The sequence below is a fragment of the Brienomyrus brachyistius genome, chromosome 4 (genome assembly GCF_023856365.1).
Source record: "Brienomyrus brachyistius isolate T26 chromosome 4, BBRACH_0.4, whole genome shotgun sequence".
Lineage (NCBI taxonomy): Eukaryota > Metazoa > Chordata > Actinopteri > Osteoglossiformes > Mormyridae > Brienomyrus > Brienomyrus brachyistius.
In genome coordinates, this window is record NC_064536.1 from 22,519,388 (window position 1) to 22,538,111 (window position 18,724).

Below are 18,724 nucleotides of genomic sequence, written 5' to 3' on the forward strand. Positions count from 1 at the left end.
CGGCTGATAAGGCCCAGGTGAAGTGAATCAATGTGCTCATCACCTGACTTTGCCCCCCCAGGACAGCCCCCACCCCTGACTTATAGAGACACCTTCCTATTAGGCCTCTTGTTTCCTACTGATCCACAGAGATTAAAAGGACCTACTACAGTGGCACTATAGAAAACTGTATAACACATAATAAAGGCTGAACCAAAGGCCTGAGGACAGACCCTCTGTATACAGCACACAGTGTTTCTGCAGAGTCTCACCCTCACATCCTGTATGACGACATTTCTGCTTTTCAGAATAAGTGTAAAAATATTTTCTGCATAATGCTAATGATTTAGCTGCTTTCTGCTCATGCATGAGTGAAAAACAAGGAAATCAAACAGTTCAGAGATAAATCTGACATATTTGCTTCACTTGCATGTATTTTTATTCTCTGAGCTACAATGATTCTGGAGAGGACCTGAGAGACTTGGAGGGCCAGTGAGGCCGCAGGGTGCTGAGAGAACTGCTGGACAGGAGCAGGAGGACGGCGTGGCTCCTCTCCTCTCAGCCGCAGCAGGAGTGTCGTCAGGCGGGATAACGTCGAGTAGACAAGAGTCTGGGTGACTGATCCAGATAGTGTGTCCCCCATCTCCCTCTGTTGGAAACGGAGACTCAGCCAGCCCCTCTACTGCAGCCCAGGAGATACTGCTGACTGCACCGGGACTTAGGATAGAGTGTCAAACCAGCCCACCTTGGAGGCATGGGGCTCTGGAGGGTCAATGTGGGGGTGTCTTCTCCGTAGTGAAGGTGAGCCCAGTATGACCCCCACATGGGTGGGGTGATCCACCTGCCGGGCGACTCCTCAGGGTCCTCGAGGTCACTCTTGCTCAGTGGGTCGATGAGGGGATTGTCTACCAACCATCATTGTGCGTGAAGCTCAGATACTAGGAGGAGGTCAGTGGAAAGTGTGCAGGTGGAGATGTGAAGCGAAGGAGGTTCCCAGGGATACCTGTTATCTTGCTCATTTGATGTCCTCTGCCGGCCCCTGGAGGATGGGCTCCACCTCTGCGTCTGGTTCCTCAAAAGTTTCTTTCTTCTAGGGAGATTTTTCTTGCCACTGTTGCCTCTGGCTTCCTCACTGGGGGCTTTGGGCAGCGATAATATAAAGTGCCTAGAGATACTGTAATGGGAAAATGCACTGAAGAATTGAATTGAATTGTTCAATCATTCTGTCACAACATGCGGGAATCCCGGATAGGTGTTTCGCAAAACAGAAAGGAGGTTTAATTAAACTATTCACACAGGGACTGCAAATTAACACGACTGCAGGGATCAGAATGAGAAGGTTAGGACAAAGAAGGACGGACTGACAGGACAAGTGATGTTTATCACCAGACAAGCAATGACGAGACAATCAGGTGCTTGTATACATAGACTAATGAGGGGCAACAAGCACCAGGTGTAGCCTATCATGGTCACGTGAGGGAGGAGACAGGAGGGTCAGGCAGACATGGCAGGCAGGATGTGACATCACTGTTTTATACCTCGCAGTTTATTTCAGTTTACTTGTGAAGCTGCAGAAAATGGCTGTGAGTCACATGACTAACACAGGAAAGTGGGCAAGCTGAAGATTTACGTTTTTTTTTCTTTGGCTGCAGCTGCAGATAAGAGCAACTGGACTGCAACAGTGAACTTATGGATATTGATGCCTTACTGTCAGGAGCCCATGTCTCCTGTTGGTCTTGCTGTGGTTCCTCAAAGTCCCTCTGTGTCTTTAGCTCATCATGATATTAGATATCTGACTGATTCACCTGCTATCTCAGCACTCCTGAGTGTTGGCTTTGAATGTGACCATGACTGTGTCTCTCTGCAGTTTGCAGGCTTCCTCTGATCCTTCCTCTGATCACTGATATCACTGACCCAGTGGCCTAATGGATAAGGCATCAGCCTCCAGTGCTGGGGATTGTGGGTGCGAGTCCCATCTGTGTTATTGGGGGAAGCGTGTGGCTCTGTGGGCTAAGCCTGTGTGCCTGTAATCAGAAGGCTGCAGGTTCAAACCCAGCCTCAGCCTGTGGGTCTTTAAGCGAGGCCCTTAACCCCCAGCTCCCTGGGCGCCGCTACGGGTGGCAGCCCTTAGTAGACAACTTACTCTATGAAAAAAGAGCAACTTGTGGGAGGCGTAAAGACAATTTCCCTACGGGGATCAATAAAGTATCAATAAAGTATCGAATGTTATAATTATCACATGGCGTTTCTCCACCTTCCAGTGCCCTGCAATGGACTGACATGCTGTTGAAGGTTAACCTGACTTTACACTGTGTGCTTCCAGCATTAGAATCCAGATAATTATACTAATAATAAATAACTATGATAAACAGAGAAATTCATGGTCTTCTTTATTCATGCAGATTTTTTATTTTGTGAATTGAGTCTGTGCATTGATAGTTGATTTAATTCTCTACACACTAATAATAATGGTCTGACTTTCTGAAGGGCTAAACATTCAGCCTTGTGGTTTTCTCACTTCCTGTTTAAAGTCTCCACTCCACCTTCGCTCTGTTTGCTGTGTGTAAGAATAGAAACGACAGAGACAGTGAAGGTACAGAGGATGAGGAAGTGAGTGTCACTCTCCACAGGTCTGGGCTCAGTGACACACACACGTATGGATCCTCTGATGCTCCTGTTTCTTCTCATTGCTGGGCGCACAGGTGAGTGTCACTCATTACAGTGAACTGAGTAGAGATCTCTCTCCTGCTCCTCACACACTGTCAGCCACAGTATGGAGATCAGGATGGAGATCTGGTCAGGAGAAATCGCAAAATGTCAATTTTGAAGAGATTCATCTGCCTTCTGTAACGTTGTCTTGGAAATTGTGAATATTTTTTGGATTCCTATGGTTGTATTCATGGGCGTCGTTAGGCCAGATCAGTCAGGGCTGTAGCTCTGAGTATTTTACCCCCGATGCCAATCTTCCTTCAAAAGAGAAAAAAGTCAAACCCCTGGTAACTTGACTCAGTCCCTGATCTGTTCAGTAGCTGGAAACTCCCCTGGGTGTTTGTATCAAAATATTTGCAATTGCTATGCTAATATTTGCATGTAACAGGTTATTGATGATATAAATTTAATATCTAAGTATTCATTGTAATACTGCCCTGTCTTTCTTTAGTAACCAAACAGTACAAAGACTGTTAGTGCAGATAAAATGCCCTTGTCCTTAGTATGCTTTGATGTTCTGTGTTGTGTACGATTATCTTACTGGGGTCATTTCAGCAGCACAAGTGGTTATGTGAGCAGGCAGCCGGGATGCCGTCAGTCATTTCTGTGTGTACAGTCAGAGGGGTCTAAACACCCAGCTTCATGTGCTACTGGAGCAGGTCTCTGTTTATAAGGGGTGAAGATCTGCCTCAAGCCCACTTCATTCTTTGCTTTTCCATGTGGCTTTCAGGGTGCAGACAGTCATAAATTACCTGCATAGTAAAAATTTAAAAATAGATATGCAGATACCTCCTCTTACAACAATTCTTCTTCCTCTGCTGTATTTTGGTTGGTCTATGAAAGTCAGTGCTGCCACCTGCTGGAAAGATCTAGTCAGTTATCTTACACAAGTACAGTTGACGTGCACCAATGTGCATGATCTCCACCAAACTAAAAATTTGGGCTAAACATGCATCATCAATAGTCATCTGGCGTAATCCCTTGATGACGAAATTTATGTCACCTCACCCTGTGTGGTACTGAAAGTATAAATTGGCCTTCAGAGCTGAAGATTAGACCTGCTTGTCTTTCACTCTGCAGCAGGTTTGGAGAGCTAGTTAAGCTCTAGCTGGTAGAGACTGGGGGCAGCGTGGGGGTCTCACACCTCCAGGCTTGTGGTTTTGGTATCTGGCCCAGCTCTCTGTGTAGAGTTTGCATGTTCTTCCTGTATATATACTGGTTTCCTATGAGGTCTCTGGTTTCATATCTAAAGTCACATGGTCTAAGTGGATTGGTGCCTCTAAAAGTGGCCATAGTGACTGTGTGTGAGTGTTTGCCCTGTGACAGACTGGCATCCTGTCCTGGATTTTCCTCTGCCTTGTGCCCTGTGCTTCCTTATATCAGCCCAGTGCTCCCTGTATTTTACTGACTCTGTACTGGATAAGTATGTAGATAATGAATGAATGAATGAATGAACTAAAATATGTGTAGACCTTTATTAATTGTTATTTGCACACATTTATTAATTGCCAATATCACATTGCATGAGTACGAGTTGGAATCTAATTCTTGCCTTCCCCCATCTCGGTCTCCATAGCTCAGGGCTGATGGCACAGGGGCAGCCGATGTGTGGCCCCCTGGAGCTGGGGGTTATGGGCCTTGGTCAAGGACCCACAGACATGTGACTATTCTGCCGAGACCGGGGCTCGAACTGGCGACCTTCCGATCACGTTTGCAGTTTATGTATCTTGCTGCTGTATGAAAAATTTCCCCCCAGGATCAATTAAGTTCATCTGATCATATATTATTATATGATTCCCCAGATGATGTTGACTTACAGCAAAAGGTCACAGGATTTGAAACTATCATGTGGTATCAGGTACAACATTCGGGTCTGTGCAATATGGACTGTGTCAGATTTAGATAGAAGTGGCTTTTATAATATAACTTTTGTTAATCCACAGATTTGATTTTTACATATTTTCTGCATAATCTACTTAAAATTAAGGGATCTAGCGTTAACCGTAACAACTTCCATCCATTGCATGGATATACACTGACCACTGCTGCAGCAAAGTGCATCACGGGACCCAAACCACAGCGACCACAAGCTGGTCTCAGCCCTGGAGTTTCATAGGATATTTCACAGCATCAGAATTTTGGCTTTAGATTCAAGAATAGTTTCTTCCCCCAAACCATCCTCATCATTAACAGCTAAATCCAGGCTGCTGTAAAATTGTTTGCACCTGTGGAGTTTGTGAATTATAGTGATAAATGTATCACAAGGGTATTTCTCTGCAGTTCTGCATGTCTATCAGTTGTCTGTTAATATTTATTTGGGTGCTGTTAGTCATTCTTTGTATACTATGTCTGAACAAGTAAGCTTTCCAATGCAGTTGTAGAATATGGCAAATAAAACATCTTTTTTTTCAATTTTCTATATAAATTGTATTCCAGTATCAGCAAAATAATTAATATATTATCAATTCTATAGCTCTTGGCATCAATGCATGTTATCAGTATCAATGCATAAAAAGCCACCTTGAATTCTAAACTGACATTATATAAAGTTTTTGGTTCGTCTGATTTTCATGCATAACTTACAGTTTACCAGAGAAATGTCTTGGGTTTATCTAAGATGATATTTCATATTTCATGACTATTCAAAATATCTTTTACTACCTCGAGTACTTTTAAGAAAATCACAGGCTGAAATTACAGTTCACAGCCACACGAGGGTAGCAAAGCTATGGACACTGTGTGTCAACGTAGTAAATGAGATGTAAAGAAGACACTTGTGAGCCCTCTGGTGGTGAAACAGTGTAAATGCTTTTGCAGTCATTCTATGAAAATGAAAAATACTGTAGACTATCGTATGTGGGCGCTGGGGAGCGTAAAATAAAATAGTGACTAGAGAGTAGTACCCGCTCTAGATCACAATTGCATATTTAAGGTAAACAGACAGACAGCAGAGACTTTTTAATACATTATAAATAATAATCTTATTACATTTATAAGTTTAAATTCTAATTGCTCCTTGATGACTGGTGCCCTGAGCAGGATAAGTACCTGGATGATGAATGAATGAATGAATGAATGAATGACCCCTGCTTTAAAATCAAAAACTCTCAGTATTCTGTAATCACAAATAAGCCAAACAGATAGACATTTATTGAATGATTTTTGTTTTTACATTACATGCAGAAAAACGGATGATTTATTATGGTTTAGTCACTTCCTGTTTGTAGTGCAGAGGTTAAATGTAGCCTGACAGAATGATTTGACAATTGACTGCAGTCTTGTTTGTGTCCACCATGTGGCAGCAGTATACAGGAATGGTCTTATTCTGTCTCGTGGCTGATGTGTGTATACATTCATATACCCTGATAGCACGGAATTCTGCCTCCAGCTTTGTGTCTTGGATCTAGGCAGGAGCGAATTACATACTAACAACAGTATATTAAATTATACAGAATGTTTTCACCAGAAAATTAATCTGGAAATTATTCAGATTTGCAGATGTAGGCAGAAGTGGAGATTTCAGGTCCAGAGAGTACAAATCTAGACCAAGATATTGTTTCAACCAACCAGTTGAGTATAAAGAGACACAGTCACAGAGTACTCAACTGGTTGGATGAAACAAAATCTTGGTGTAGATTTATACTCTCTGGACCTGAAATCTTCACCTTTGGATGTAGGTATACATAGTTAAAGTAACAGGAAATCCAGCAGGAATGGGATCCTAAGAGAACTTTTCCAAAGGCTGCATCAAGACTGTAAGAATGACACTGATCCAGCACCAGCACTGACCCCCCACGTTCTTGGGACAGGAAGTCAGCCCAGACCATGTCCTGCCCCCCAGCCAATAGGACGCCTAGTAGCTAATGGTTGGTCCAGCAAGACAGCATTGGGTGATCTGGTTGGGGGGGGGGGGGGGGGGGGGTGGACACGACATGGTCATAACAGAGGGGGAAGTACCTCCCCAGAAAATAGAAGCAGAAGGTGAGGACAGCTCACTTAATTATCAGTCACTGTATCTCAGTGCTGCTATACTTTGTTTCTCTTGCAAAGGACGTTTATTGTCTTGCAGTCACTTTCCTGCTGATGTAGAGCCCCAGCCACACATACCACAGCCAGCCATTGCTGTAAGTGATGATGTTGGTCAGGTGGGCTGTGCAAAGGCAGCATGACGATAAAGTTTGTGGTCAGTTGGTGAGAAGGAGCCGACACCCCATGTAAACGGAACAGAAGAGTGCAGAACCTGTATAAACCAAGCAGAGGGGAGAAAGTGGGTTTTTCATTGGACTCCAGGATTCCTGGTCACAGACAGAGACAGAGAAACAGTGAAGATGTGGAGAATCCGGGAGAGAGTGTCAGTCTCCACAGACCTGAGGTCAGTGAGACACAAATAAGTGTATTTTATCTGTGTTTTATCTGTAAGAATCTCTGTAATGAAACCACAGGCTGAGGACTTGGGTGTCTGTGTCTGTATGTGTCTTTCAGGGGCCGGGAGAAACTCAGTCTGATTGGACGGCTGATAAGGCCCTGATCTTGCTGTAGTCAGTTAAGCAGCACAGCTGGTTATGTGACACCCTTCAGTCACATCACTATAGAAAACTATATAACACATAATAAAGGCTGAACCAAAGGCCTGAGGACAGACCCTCTGTATACAGCACAGTGTTTCTGCAGAGTCTCACCCTCACATCCTGTATGACGACATTTCTGCTTTTCAGAATAAGTGTCTGAGAATATTTTCTATATCATGCTAATGCTTTAGCTGCTTTATGCTCATGCAGAAGAGAAAAGTGAGGGAGTTAAGAACCGTTAGTGTAGATAAAATGCCCTTGTCTTTTGCCTACTTTGATATTCTGTGAGGTGCACGATTATCTTACTGGGTTCATTTCAGCAGCACAGGTGGTTATGTGAGCAGGCAGCCGGGATGCCGTCAGTCATTTCTGTGTGTTCAGTGTGGCAGTTCAAAGACGCATGGTCCAGGCGAATTGGTCCCTCTAAAAGTTCCCATAGTGATTGTGTGTGAGTGTTTGCCCTCTGACAGACTGGCATCCTGTCCTGGGTGTTCCCCTGCCTTTGTGACAGACTGGCATCCTGTCCTGAGTGTTCCCCTGCCTTTGTGACAGACTGGCATCCTGTCCTGGGTGTTTCCCTGCCTTTGTGACAGACTGCCATCCTGTTCTGGGTGTTCCCCTGCCTTTGTGACAGACTGGCATCCTGCCCTGGGTGTTCCCCTGCCTTTGTGACAGACTAGCATCCTATCCTGGGTGTTCCCCTGCCTTTGTGACAGACTGGCATCCTGTCCTGGGTGTTCCCATGCATTTGTGACAGACTGCCATCCTGTCCTGGGTGTTCCCCTGCCTTTGTGACAGACTGGCATCCTGTCCTGGGTGTTCCCCTGCCTTTGTGACAGACTGGCATCCTGTCCTGGGTGTTCCCATGCATTTGTGACAGACTGCCATCCTGTCCTGGGTGTTCCCCTGCCTTTGTGACAGACTGGCATCCTGTCCTGGGTGTTCCCCTGCCTTTGTGACAGACTGGCATCCTGTCCTGGGTGTTCCCCTGCCTTTGTGACAGACTGGCATCCTGTCCTGGCTGGTTCCCTGCCTTGTGCCCTGTGCTTCCTCAGATCAGCTCCATGCTCCCTGTACTGTACTGGCCCTTTAAACATGTGGAGGAAAAGACCTGCTTTTCCTATCAGACCCTAAAACAGGGCTGCCCAAATGGCAAACACTGCACTGAAACAATTAAATCCAGGCCCCCCCCCCCCATCCCTGCTCAGTAAATGATGTGGATCTTGGCTATGTGCCCCTGATGGGGATGATAGCTGAGTGACCCTCCCCTAGAACACACTTGCTTGGTTTTTCTGTGTCTTTCCCTTGTTCTTATGGCAAAATGACAGTCTTGCTGTTTCACCTCCTCACTGTCCTCTTAAACCCATCTCTCTGTGCCATGACTCCTGGTACAAGTGTTACACAAACTGATAATATATAATATTAACCAGAGATACTGTGATGCTGAAAATGTGAATTCAGTTGGTTGTTTTCCCCACAGGTGCTGACAGTGTGTCCTCAGTGAGATGGGTGTCTGTACAGAGAGGAGGATCTGTCACCATCCCATGTTCCTATAAAGACCGTTATAAAGCACATGTGAAATACTGGTGCAGATGGACTTATAGCCATCCATGTACTCCCATCGTACGCAGTGACTCTCCACAGATGAAGGATGAAGTGTCAATCAGAGATGATCCTAACCAGCGAGTCTTCACTGTGAGCATGAACAATCTGACAGCTGTGGACTCTGGTTACTACTGGTGTGGTGTGGAGATCAGCGGAGGTGCAGCTGTGGGAACATGGTTCCAGCTGTCAGTCACTGAAGGTAAGATGTCTGTACTGCAGACTGTAGCCAATGAGATGCAGAGTATGTAACATGTCATTCAGTCAGAAAGGAAGGACATTAACACAAACACAGGAGAAAATATTTTAATATACAAGAGGAACCAAAATTTTGTTTTGATCAACACCATAAATGACACCTGGGAGAAATAACAATGAATGTGCTACTTCATGGGGTTTAATATGAGAAGTAATATTCTTTGGTTTAGTTTTAAGTGAATGTTAAATTCATAAAAGCATAAATATATAAATAAACATACTGTAAAAGAGGCTCAGTTGGGCTGTCGGTTACTGTTGTTGGCATATAAATGTAAATTTAAATAACTGTAAGCAAGAAAAAGGTTATTGCAGGCTAATTCTAAACTAAATAATCAGTGATAGTAAGTACAACATTTAATCAAAACAAATTGTTGCACTGGGGCCCATCGGACAGCAAGGTCGCATGTTGGGCTGGTGCCATCAGTGTAAATAGTGTAAATAGCTCTGCTTATTTATCATGTATTGCGTTGTGTGTCTGTTGTGAGTATGACTGGCAGACATCAGGAAACCCCATCTTTGTAGCCTTCCTGTGCTTATCTGTGACTCTGGTACCTGAACCACACTGGTGTCAGACCTGAGGATGAAGGTGACAGAGCTCAGCAGGGAGCAGCATGACGTGGGACACGGCCGATCGCAGTGAAGACCCCCCTAAAGCTGCCCCGGTACAGTGGGTAATGGCCCCTGGAACCCTCCCAAGTACCGGTCCGGCTGGTGGCACGGCCCAATCACTGTTCCCCCAAGATGGGGGGCACCTGGTGATGCCACTGGAAGAGGAGGTACTGCAAGCTCTATTAAGCAGAGCCCCACCCCTACAGCTGATCTGCACCCATCGTGCGCATGGCCATGTGGGGGGGGGAGGGGCAGCTGACAGTTACGCTGACAGGACAATCGGTGGTACAAGAGGTCTGACTAGCCAGCACTGCTGACCCCTGTGTTATCAGGCTGGACTTACTAGTACAGCTAGGGGCCACCATCTGCTTTGGGTACAGATGTGGGGGTCCTCCAGTATGAGAGCAGTGGCCAGCAGCGGCCAGGGATAGCGATGGGGGAAGAGAGGAGGAGAGCCGTCCACCCAGTGGTGGAAAAGATCTGCCCACAGCTCCTGAGGGAAAGTCTCCACCAGCCACATGACTGCAACTCCAGTCCAGACTGTGCTGAACGGCAGCACCACAGCAGGACCGTCTCCATAGACAGTGCAGGCTATGCAGCAACTGTGGCAGTACAGCAATCAGCCCTGTTCATCCATCTGCATCTGCACCAACTGCTTCTGGTGTAACTACAAGTGTCTGAGCAGCAGATCCAAGAAATGGCAGACAGGAGTCATCAAGCCTTCCCACAGTCCATAAGCGGCACAGGCAGACCTTGTCACCAACAAGGACGGGTCATGTTGCTTTTGCTTCAACTATCAACCATTGAATGAGGTGACAAGGAGGGACTCCTATGTGCTTCCATGCATCACTGGGTCAACATGGTTCAGCTCCTTAGACCTCCGGAGTGGCTACTGGCAGGTCGAACTGTCCCCAGTAAACCACCCTAAGACCGTGTTCACCATCGTTCACAGGCTATGACACTTCTGGTCAGTTTCATTCAGCCCCTGTAACAGCCTGGTCACCTTCGAGAGGCTAATGGAGGCTAATGTTCCAGCTCACCTGGACCTAATGCGTCATCAACACTGATGATCTGCTGCTCCACGCCGCTGATTTTGCCCGGACATTGCAGAAGTTAAAGAAGTTTTTGCAGGGACCCTCTGTGCAGGGTTGTAGCTGAACCCCCAGAAGTGCTCCCTTCTCCAGTGCATGATGCTCTTCCAGGTCCATATCATCAGAGGGAGAGCATGGACACCGACCCGCAGAAGATGACAGCTGTGTGAGACTGGCCCCCTGCACAGATTGTAGCAGAGCTGCACAGCTTCCTGGGGTTAGTGTCATATTAGCAACACTTTGTTAAGGACTTTGCCAGCATAGTAAACACAATGCACCATCTACAGAAAATGGAAGGGGTTTTGTGTATTTAGGGTGGACATGTTAGCCCTGCGTTTGTTTTTTAGGGAACATATAGCCTACAGACAGACACCATTATGAACTCAGTTCCCCGTCAAGTGATTAACTGGGGCCCAGCAAAAGGCCCGAAGGGGGCGCTACACCTGTGCTCTCTCATGCTGAGGTCAGTGCACAGAGCCGTCGGGGCCGGGCAGTACGGCGTAAAGAAGATGCTGAGGAAGCTGTGGCAGCGCTTCACCTGGCCGGCTGCCAGCAGGACGCCCAGATGTTCCTGCATTGCTGTGCTGCATGTGCGGCTCAGAGGGGTCCTAGCTGGCAGTGCCGGTCTGCCCTCCTGCTGTACCTAAGGGAGCATGTGGGGGTCGATGTCCTGGGCCCCTTTCCCCACACTGAGGCTGGGAATCACTACATACTTGTGGTCATGGACTACTTCACAAAGTGGGCTGAGGGTCTCATGGTTCCAGAGCAGAGTGTGACCTGACCACCATGGCAGAAAACAGCTCTAGGAGCTTTGGGGCTTCAGAGCAGCTGTACAGTGTCCAGGGGAGAAGCTTCAAGGTGCTGCTGTTCTGTGAGGTCAGCTGGCTGCTAGGGATTGTGAAGACCCCTCCCCCCCCCCCCTCCCCTACCCCCATCAGCAGAGTGACAGGCTGGTGAAGAGGCTGAATTGCATCCCAGCTCCCAATGTCAACTGTAGTGTTAATGTTAATTGTTGTGATTATCATTGTTTGGGCCACCATGTGTAGTGGGAGTAGCTGGGACCCACAGCACAGTGGCCAGTGTCTGTGTGTTGTGAGTATATATGGCATAAATCAGTACCTGTCTGTGACTCTTTATTATCACTGGGATCACCATGTCTGGTATCTGTGCCGCAAAAGGATAATATTCTGCTAAATGAAGTACTGTAACCTACAGTGGACTGACTTTTTATTAATGTGTATAAATGGTGTAAGAGGGAGTGAGAGTTAATCAGCTGGGTAATTTTCATACTGTCCCTGCAGGTGTGTCCAGACTGAACACGGTGTCTGTACAGAGAGGAGGATCTGTCACCATCCCATGTTTCTATGACAACATATATAAAAAACATGAGAAATACTGGTGCAATGGGAGTGACTGGAGTTCATGTACTCCCATAGTACGTACTGACTCTACACAGATAAGTGGTGAAGTGTCAATCAGAGATGATCCTGACCAGCGAGTCTTCAATGTGACCATGAACAATCTGACAGCTGGGGACTCTGGTACCTACTGGTGTGGTGTGGAGATCAGCAGAGGTTCAGCTGTGGGAAGACGGGTTTACCTGTCAGTCACTGAAGGTAAGATGTCTGTACTGCAGACCGTAGCCAATGAGATGCACAGTATATAACATGTCATTCAGTCAGAAAGGAAGGACATTATCACAAACACAGGAGAAAATATTTTAATATATAAGAGGGACCAAAATTTTTATTTTGATAAACAGTATAAATGGCACCTGGGAGAAATAACAGTGTCAGTTTAAATGTGCTACTTCAGGGGGTTAAATATGATAAGTAACATGTTATGAAATATCCTTTAGTTTGTTTAAGTGAATTTAAAATTAATTCATGAATTTCATTGAAAAGCGTAAATATGCAAATAAACATGCTGTAAAAGAGCTTCAGTTTGGCTTGTTACTGATGTTTGACCTATACATTTAAAGTTATTTGACTGCAAACCAGCAAAGGAGGTTTTTGCAGGTTAATCTTATACAAATGAAACCGTTAATAATTTATTACACTGCTTAACCTTTACAAATTCAGTGATAGTAAATACAATGATTAATCAAAACAAACTTTAATATTCAAATCCAGAAATGGAAGTAATGTACTGTAACCTACAGTAGACGGATACTGACTTTATGAATATGTGTGTAAATGGTGTAAGAGGGAGTGAGAGTTAATCAGCTGGGTAATTTTCATACTGTCCCTGCAGGTGTGTCCACACTGAACACGGTGTCTGTACAGAGAGGAGGATCTGTCACCATCCCATGTTTCTATGACAACATGTATCAACAACATGAGAAATACTGGTGCAATGGGAGTGACTGGAGTTCATGTACTCCCATAGTACACAGTAAATCCTCAAATATAAGTAGTGAAGTGTCAATCAGAGATGATCCTGACCAGCGAGTCTTCAATGTGACCATGAACAATCTGACAGCTGGGGACTCTGGTTCCTACTGGTGTGGTGTGGAGATCAGCGGAGGTGCAGCTGTGGGATCACGGGTTTCCCTGTCAGTCACTGAGGGTAAGATGTCTGTACTGCAGACTGTAGCCAATGAGATGCACAGTATGTAACATGTCAGTCAGGTAGAAAGGATGGACATTAACATGGAAAATGTTTTCAATATCAATTTTATGAAACTTAATTTACTATCAGTTATGTATGTTTAATGGCTATAATTTAAAGTGTATGTATGAATGTACAGGAAAATTAACTTGCATATTAGTATTAACTCTAAGGGAGACATCCCATAATACAGCCTGATGACCTTGTCAGGTACAGATTCTGCTCTTTATCAAATACATGAGTGTCTGATCTGCATGTTACACCTGGCAGCTGTACAGAGGCCTCAGGATTCACATATTTCTAGTTTATGACAGATTTGTATAATATGACAAATATTACAGATCTGACTATTTTCTCAGTCAGACACCCAGTCAGATGTCTTTCATAAAACATCACAGGCATCAGCTTACAGGAAACAGACAGACAGACATATTCATCTTACAGCCATTTATCATGTGTGCAATGTTTGGAAAACATAAAATGTAGGTTTTTACCCTCATACATCAAAAACTTCCATTCAGATTTCAAACATTTGTAGGGATTAGTTGTTGCTAAAGGTGTGCAGACTTGGTGATTGTCTGCAGGTAGTTTCTAACTGCAGCAAAGGCCAGTGTTACAGTTACACTCTGTAATAACTGATCCAGTTCCAGCATAAAGGCATTATGATATATTAATAACATTATTTATCTCACCTGCCCACTATCAGGGCCCTGGGATGTGGACACTTTGGTCACAGCCCTAATTTATTATTCTGCATCCAAACAGATATTTTACTGAATATTTCTGGTTATTCATTTTCAGTTTTAGAAATGACCTTTCACAGTCTGTACTGGCTGACAGATCAGGGCAGGGGTGCTCTAACGTGTGTGTGGGGGGGGGGATGATTCCATGGACCCTTAAGTAACAGGGCTCTAAGAGTTTAGGAACATAATCGTATTGGTCTGGGCTGGGGGCCCAATCTCATATGCTTTCAGGGGCCCAAAATCTGTAGTGGCCCCCAGGAACAGGGATGTTTATTTTTTATGTAACAATCCTTTCTCTTGTTTCCACTGCTGTCCATTCTTTCCAGATGATGAAGAAGGAGGGAATAATGAAAAACAGAGGTAAGCATCCAGCAGCACTTACAGCAGTGTGGTGTCCAGCTATGAGCGTCTCCCTGATCACACAGTGATGGGAAACTTCTGTTACTTTATGGGAACATTGATTTTCTTTTATTCCTTAATTATAATTTCCCTGTGATGGCATCACATCCAGGTTGAGCCCCTGCTTTGTACTCTATGCTGCTGTGGAAAGACTGCAGGCCAGTTTGGAAGATGGATGGATGAATGGATGGATGGATGGATGGATATAAAACGTTGTTTAATAATCATAGTAAAACTGGCAGTTATAATTCTCTAGCTGTTTTTATATTCTTTGTTAATATGTCCTGTTTCTCTCATGTATCCTGTGTAATAGTACAGATGTGGCTGAATCGTGTTGCTATAAAGCATGTAAGACTTTACTGTTCAAATCCACCCTCTCATTCAGCTCTCTGGTCCAGCTTGTTTCTGTATGTAGGACTGGGCTCATTGGTGCTGCTGTTGATCATCATCATCATCACATGGAAAGTGTGGGACAAACACAGTGAGTATCTGCTGATGCAGACGGTGTATAAGTGACCTGAGTGTCTGAGCAGTGATGCATGTCCCTCTGCACTCCTGTAAGCAGCAGATACAACTTCATGCTTTTATCCTTTTCCAAAGACGGCTGGACAGAGACACAGACAGCAGCATTCAGACACACAGGTTATACAATAACATTAAGACATAAAACATAAAACACATAAAACATGGTCACAGCCCCTTTGGGAACACAGACTAAAAACAGTGCAGAGCTAAAACCCGCTGTGGAGCAAACTGGACATCAGAGCACAGCAGCCCTGAAGGATCCTTCCTCCATGATCCTGCAGACTTTCCTCTGACCCTCTGGGTCTGTGTCCACCCAGCTGAGCTTACAAAACCCTGAACAAGTTAGTTATTCCAACCAGGGCCAACTGAGCACCATTAACTGGGTTACCAGTAAGTGCAGGCTGGTAATCAGATTTCACCTGAGTTGCCAATGGCTCATATACATTTGTGTAGTTTTATGCAGTTATTAGGTTGGGTAACATTTACACACATATGTACATGATAACCAAGAGGAAATGACCGTGTGTTTGTCATACAGCAAATTAACAGAATCAGCTGAAAGTGAGTGATGTGATCAGAATAAATTTCTTTGACTTTATTTCTCATTTCTTTCCCTGTAGAGAAAAAAAGGGCCATGAACCAAAATGCAGGAAGTACAGAATTAACAGTGAGTTCATGTTTAATATGGGGAGGAACTGTAGAAAATTCAACAAGGTTTTGTCTTTTAAAAAAGAACAAAAACAGAAACCAAGCTGTTAACAGCCAGTAACTCATTAAGAAGTTTATCTCTGTAAATAACGCTGATGTGAGGAGTGATTGGTTTGAATGCTGAGTTGTGTCTTTTTTCTAGTTGAACCCAGACCATGAATACGCCATCATAGACAGAACTGGCGTCACCAAGGGAGACCCAGCAGAGCAGGTAAAGCACAGAAATAACATACTTATGATGGTATTTATGACTGTAGCCCCTGTCCCCAAACATGTGATGTTATTAGTGTGTGAAGAAACTGCATTTTATAAGGCACATTCTCATAAGCCAGTTGTTAAGTTGCAGTTAAAATGTTTTCTAAAAGCAAATAACATGTTCCTCTCTCAGGCCTCTGTGGAGCCTGGTGCTGATGTCACCTACAGCTCCATTCTCCTGCCAGATCCACAGGTAAGATGGTTTTATGTAAATCAGTGTTCAGCATGAGTGTCACAATGAGAGTAAAACATATATCAATAATGTCCTCACTGGCTACATCTACACCTCAGCTGATCTCTCAGATCCATGTGTATCAGAATTAGCTGTAATGTACCAAGAAGTACCATGATACCCCTGATATTTCACAGTGATTTGGAGGGGAGGTTTTGGGAGTTCATGGATTTGTGGTTTCTGTACAAAGGTTGGTCTCCTACCTCCACTGTAAGCAGCTAAATACTCTCAGCAGGTGTCCTCTAGATGTTCTTCACATCGCCCTGCTGTAACCCCAGCCAGCGATGTGGTCTACAGCTCAGTCACCCTGAAGCACAGAGAGGTGAGTTTGGAGAATCTGCTCTAACCTGAGCTGTGATACATTTAGTCCGTGATGCTTCATGTGTGTCGTATGTTTCCTTTGACGCTGCATAGAGCCACAATTCCAACATCATATGCGCAGCTACTTCGGCTTCAAATTATAAACCAGATGAAAGTGAACTAAAGAGGTTTCCTAGATTAATCTATTGCTCTGGTTCATTTCCTGTTTCTGTAGCAGTAACATTAACACACCACACTGCCTGAAATGCTAAGAAAGGTGTTGGTGCCTCAGAAGCTGAAATGATAAATCATGTAGCCGATGTTAATGCTTATCTGTTCCTTTTCCAGTAGGGGGCAGCAACACAGAGAGGCTCCTCTACCTGTGGGGAGCTGCTGCTCTGGATGAGGGCTGTGAGGGAGACACAGATACTGCAGTGATCATCACCAGACAGGAGCATCTTACAGTGATGTGAGCTGTATTTAAATAGCATGCAGCTCTCTCACATTATAGTATGATCAATGTTTGCCTCACTTGTACGTTGCTTTGGACAAGATGGAATAAATGTAAATGTAAGGTATTATCTTGGTCTGTGAATTGTCACTTTTCATTCATATAAATGGAAAAAATATCATCAGCTATCCTGTTTGTTTAGTATAAAATAAAATGTTTGCTATTTCAATATGCATCATTTTCAGGGTATTTGCCAGTGTCTGTTTGTCTCTTGTACTGTTGAGCATTTAGTGAGGTCTAAGGGCTCCGGCTTTAATTTTATGCTCTTCTTGCGCACTTCACTGCCCCCTGCTGGAGCAGCTTTGCTATTTCGCTGCCTCCCTGCTCTCCTCTGACTGTGGAATTAGAAGCTGACCTGTTACCATCATATCACATTTGAGGATAAAAGCTTTAGCTTTAGGTTTCCACAGAATGTTAGGCTTTTGCTTATTGATAAATTGAGTATTATTATATAGTAAAATGCAGACCACAGACTGTGTGGCTCATCATACATACTGTTAATAAAGATGCTTTTCATTAATCCTACAAGCTGCAGTGGTGTCTCAGTGTGTAACACGGACGCCTCATACTTTCTGGGGTTTGGGTTTGAATTCTGCCTCAGATCTCAGTGTGGTGTTGAGTCCCCCGATTTGTGTCCCGTGCTTCCTGGGATGTGCCCCAGACTGACAGTGACCCCATCCTGGGTAAGAGGGAGAAAGATAGATGGATTATTTTTAAACATTTAAAACCCATAAAAGGGAGGTAGTGAAGTTACAGGGAATCAGGAAGTGAGTGTCAGTCTCCACAGATCTTCATCCTCTTCTTCACTGATGGGCCTCCAGGTGAAGATCACTTACTCTGGGACAGGGTCTCACCCTCTCTTACTCCACGTTCCAGCATATTTATACAGAAATACAAACAGAAAGTAAATGAAACATTTCAATGCATTTTGGGTTCTTCCTATATGTAAATCTTCATATTCATATGGATCTTTGATGGCCACAGCTGGAATCTTAGTGAATGGATGGATCTGGTTTGTTTTTACGAGGTATGAGATATTATGGTACAATGTAAATATTAAAGTCGGAAAGGCAGGTGACTTGAATTTGCTCTGCTTCGGTCATTAGACAAATTCAGATCTTTCTGCATGCTGCAGAGAGTCTTGCTCACAACGATTGCCCACTTTCATCGTTCACTCATTCTCACATTGGGAAGAGAAGAGCAGCTCAGCAGGTAGCTGCATGCACTGCTGATGACGGTCAGGCTGTTGAGGTCAGTATGCTGCAGACAGCTAGTCCAGTAACTATGGAGCAGATTTTGTCGGAGGTTAAACCCATGACCACTCGTTTAAATTGCTTGGAGGAATCTGTCAGAACTCCTCTAGAGGCCATGGATGGTGCCGTAAACGACATAAAGACGTCTGTTACCTCACTGAAAAATTCTCTTTCAAACCTTTATAACCTAGTGACTAATGTAGAAAGGCACTTAGGCGAGGCTGAGAGCAGAATCTCCAGTAAGGATGATAGCTACGACCGTCACAACATCGACTTACTCAGCCTGCAGAAAACAGGGGACTGGCTTCTGCTAGTAGGTGACAATTTAGAAAACCACAGGTGGCACAAGAATTTGAGTTTAATTTTTCTTTT

General features: G+C 44.5%; 2 protein-coding genes across 5 annotated transcripts in view; one reads left to right on the plus strand and one right to left on the minus strand.

Annotated features, from left to right (window-relative positions):
* Positions 1-10,245, minus strand: part of LOC125739852 (ephrin type-B receptor 1-like) — a 74,777-nt gene extending 64,532 nt beyond the window's left edge. The window contains 1 exon segment of the mRNA XM_049010370.1: positions 10,104-10,245. Within this exon segment, the coding sequence (XP_048866327.1) occupies positions 10,104-10,245 (142 nt within the window).
* LOC125739932 (polymeric immunoglobulin receptor-like) lies at positions 9,606-17,599 on the plus strand. 4 transcript variants are annotated; one of them, XM_049010503.1, is made up of 11 exons: positions 9,606-11,033; positions 11,164-11,692; positions 12,118-12,432; positions 13,070-13,384; positions 14,496-14,529; positions 14,967-15,049; positions 15,714-15,760; positions 15,944-16,012; positions 16,190-16,249; positions 16,521-16,610; positions 16,937-17,599. In XM_049010503.1, exons 3-11 carry the CDS (start codon positions 12,330-12,332, stop codon positions 16,937-16,939), a joined length of 804 nt encoding a protein of 267 aa, XP_048866460.1. In that variant the 5' UTR covers positions 9,606-11,033; positions 11,164-11,692; positions 12,118-12,329; the 3' UTR covers positions 16,940-17,599. The 4 variants fall into 4 exon arrangements, with proteins under 4 accessions (XP_048866460.1, XP_048866458.1, XP_048866462.1 ...); XM_049010501.1 differs by having other exon boundaries at positions 16,940-17,599; XM_049010505.1 differs by having other exon boundaries at positions 16,524-16,610.
* The last annotated feature ends 1,125 nt before the right edge of the window (positions 17,600-18,724 follow it).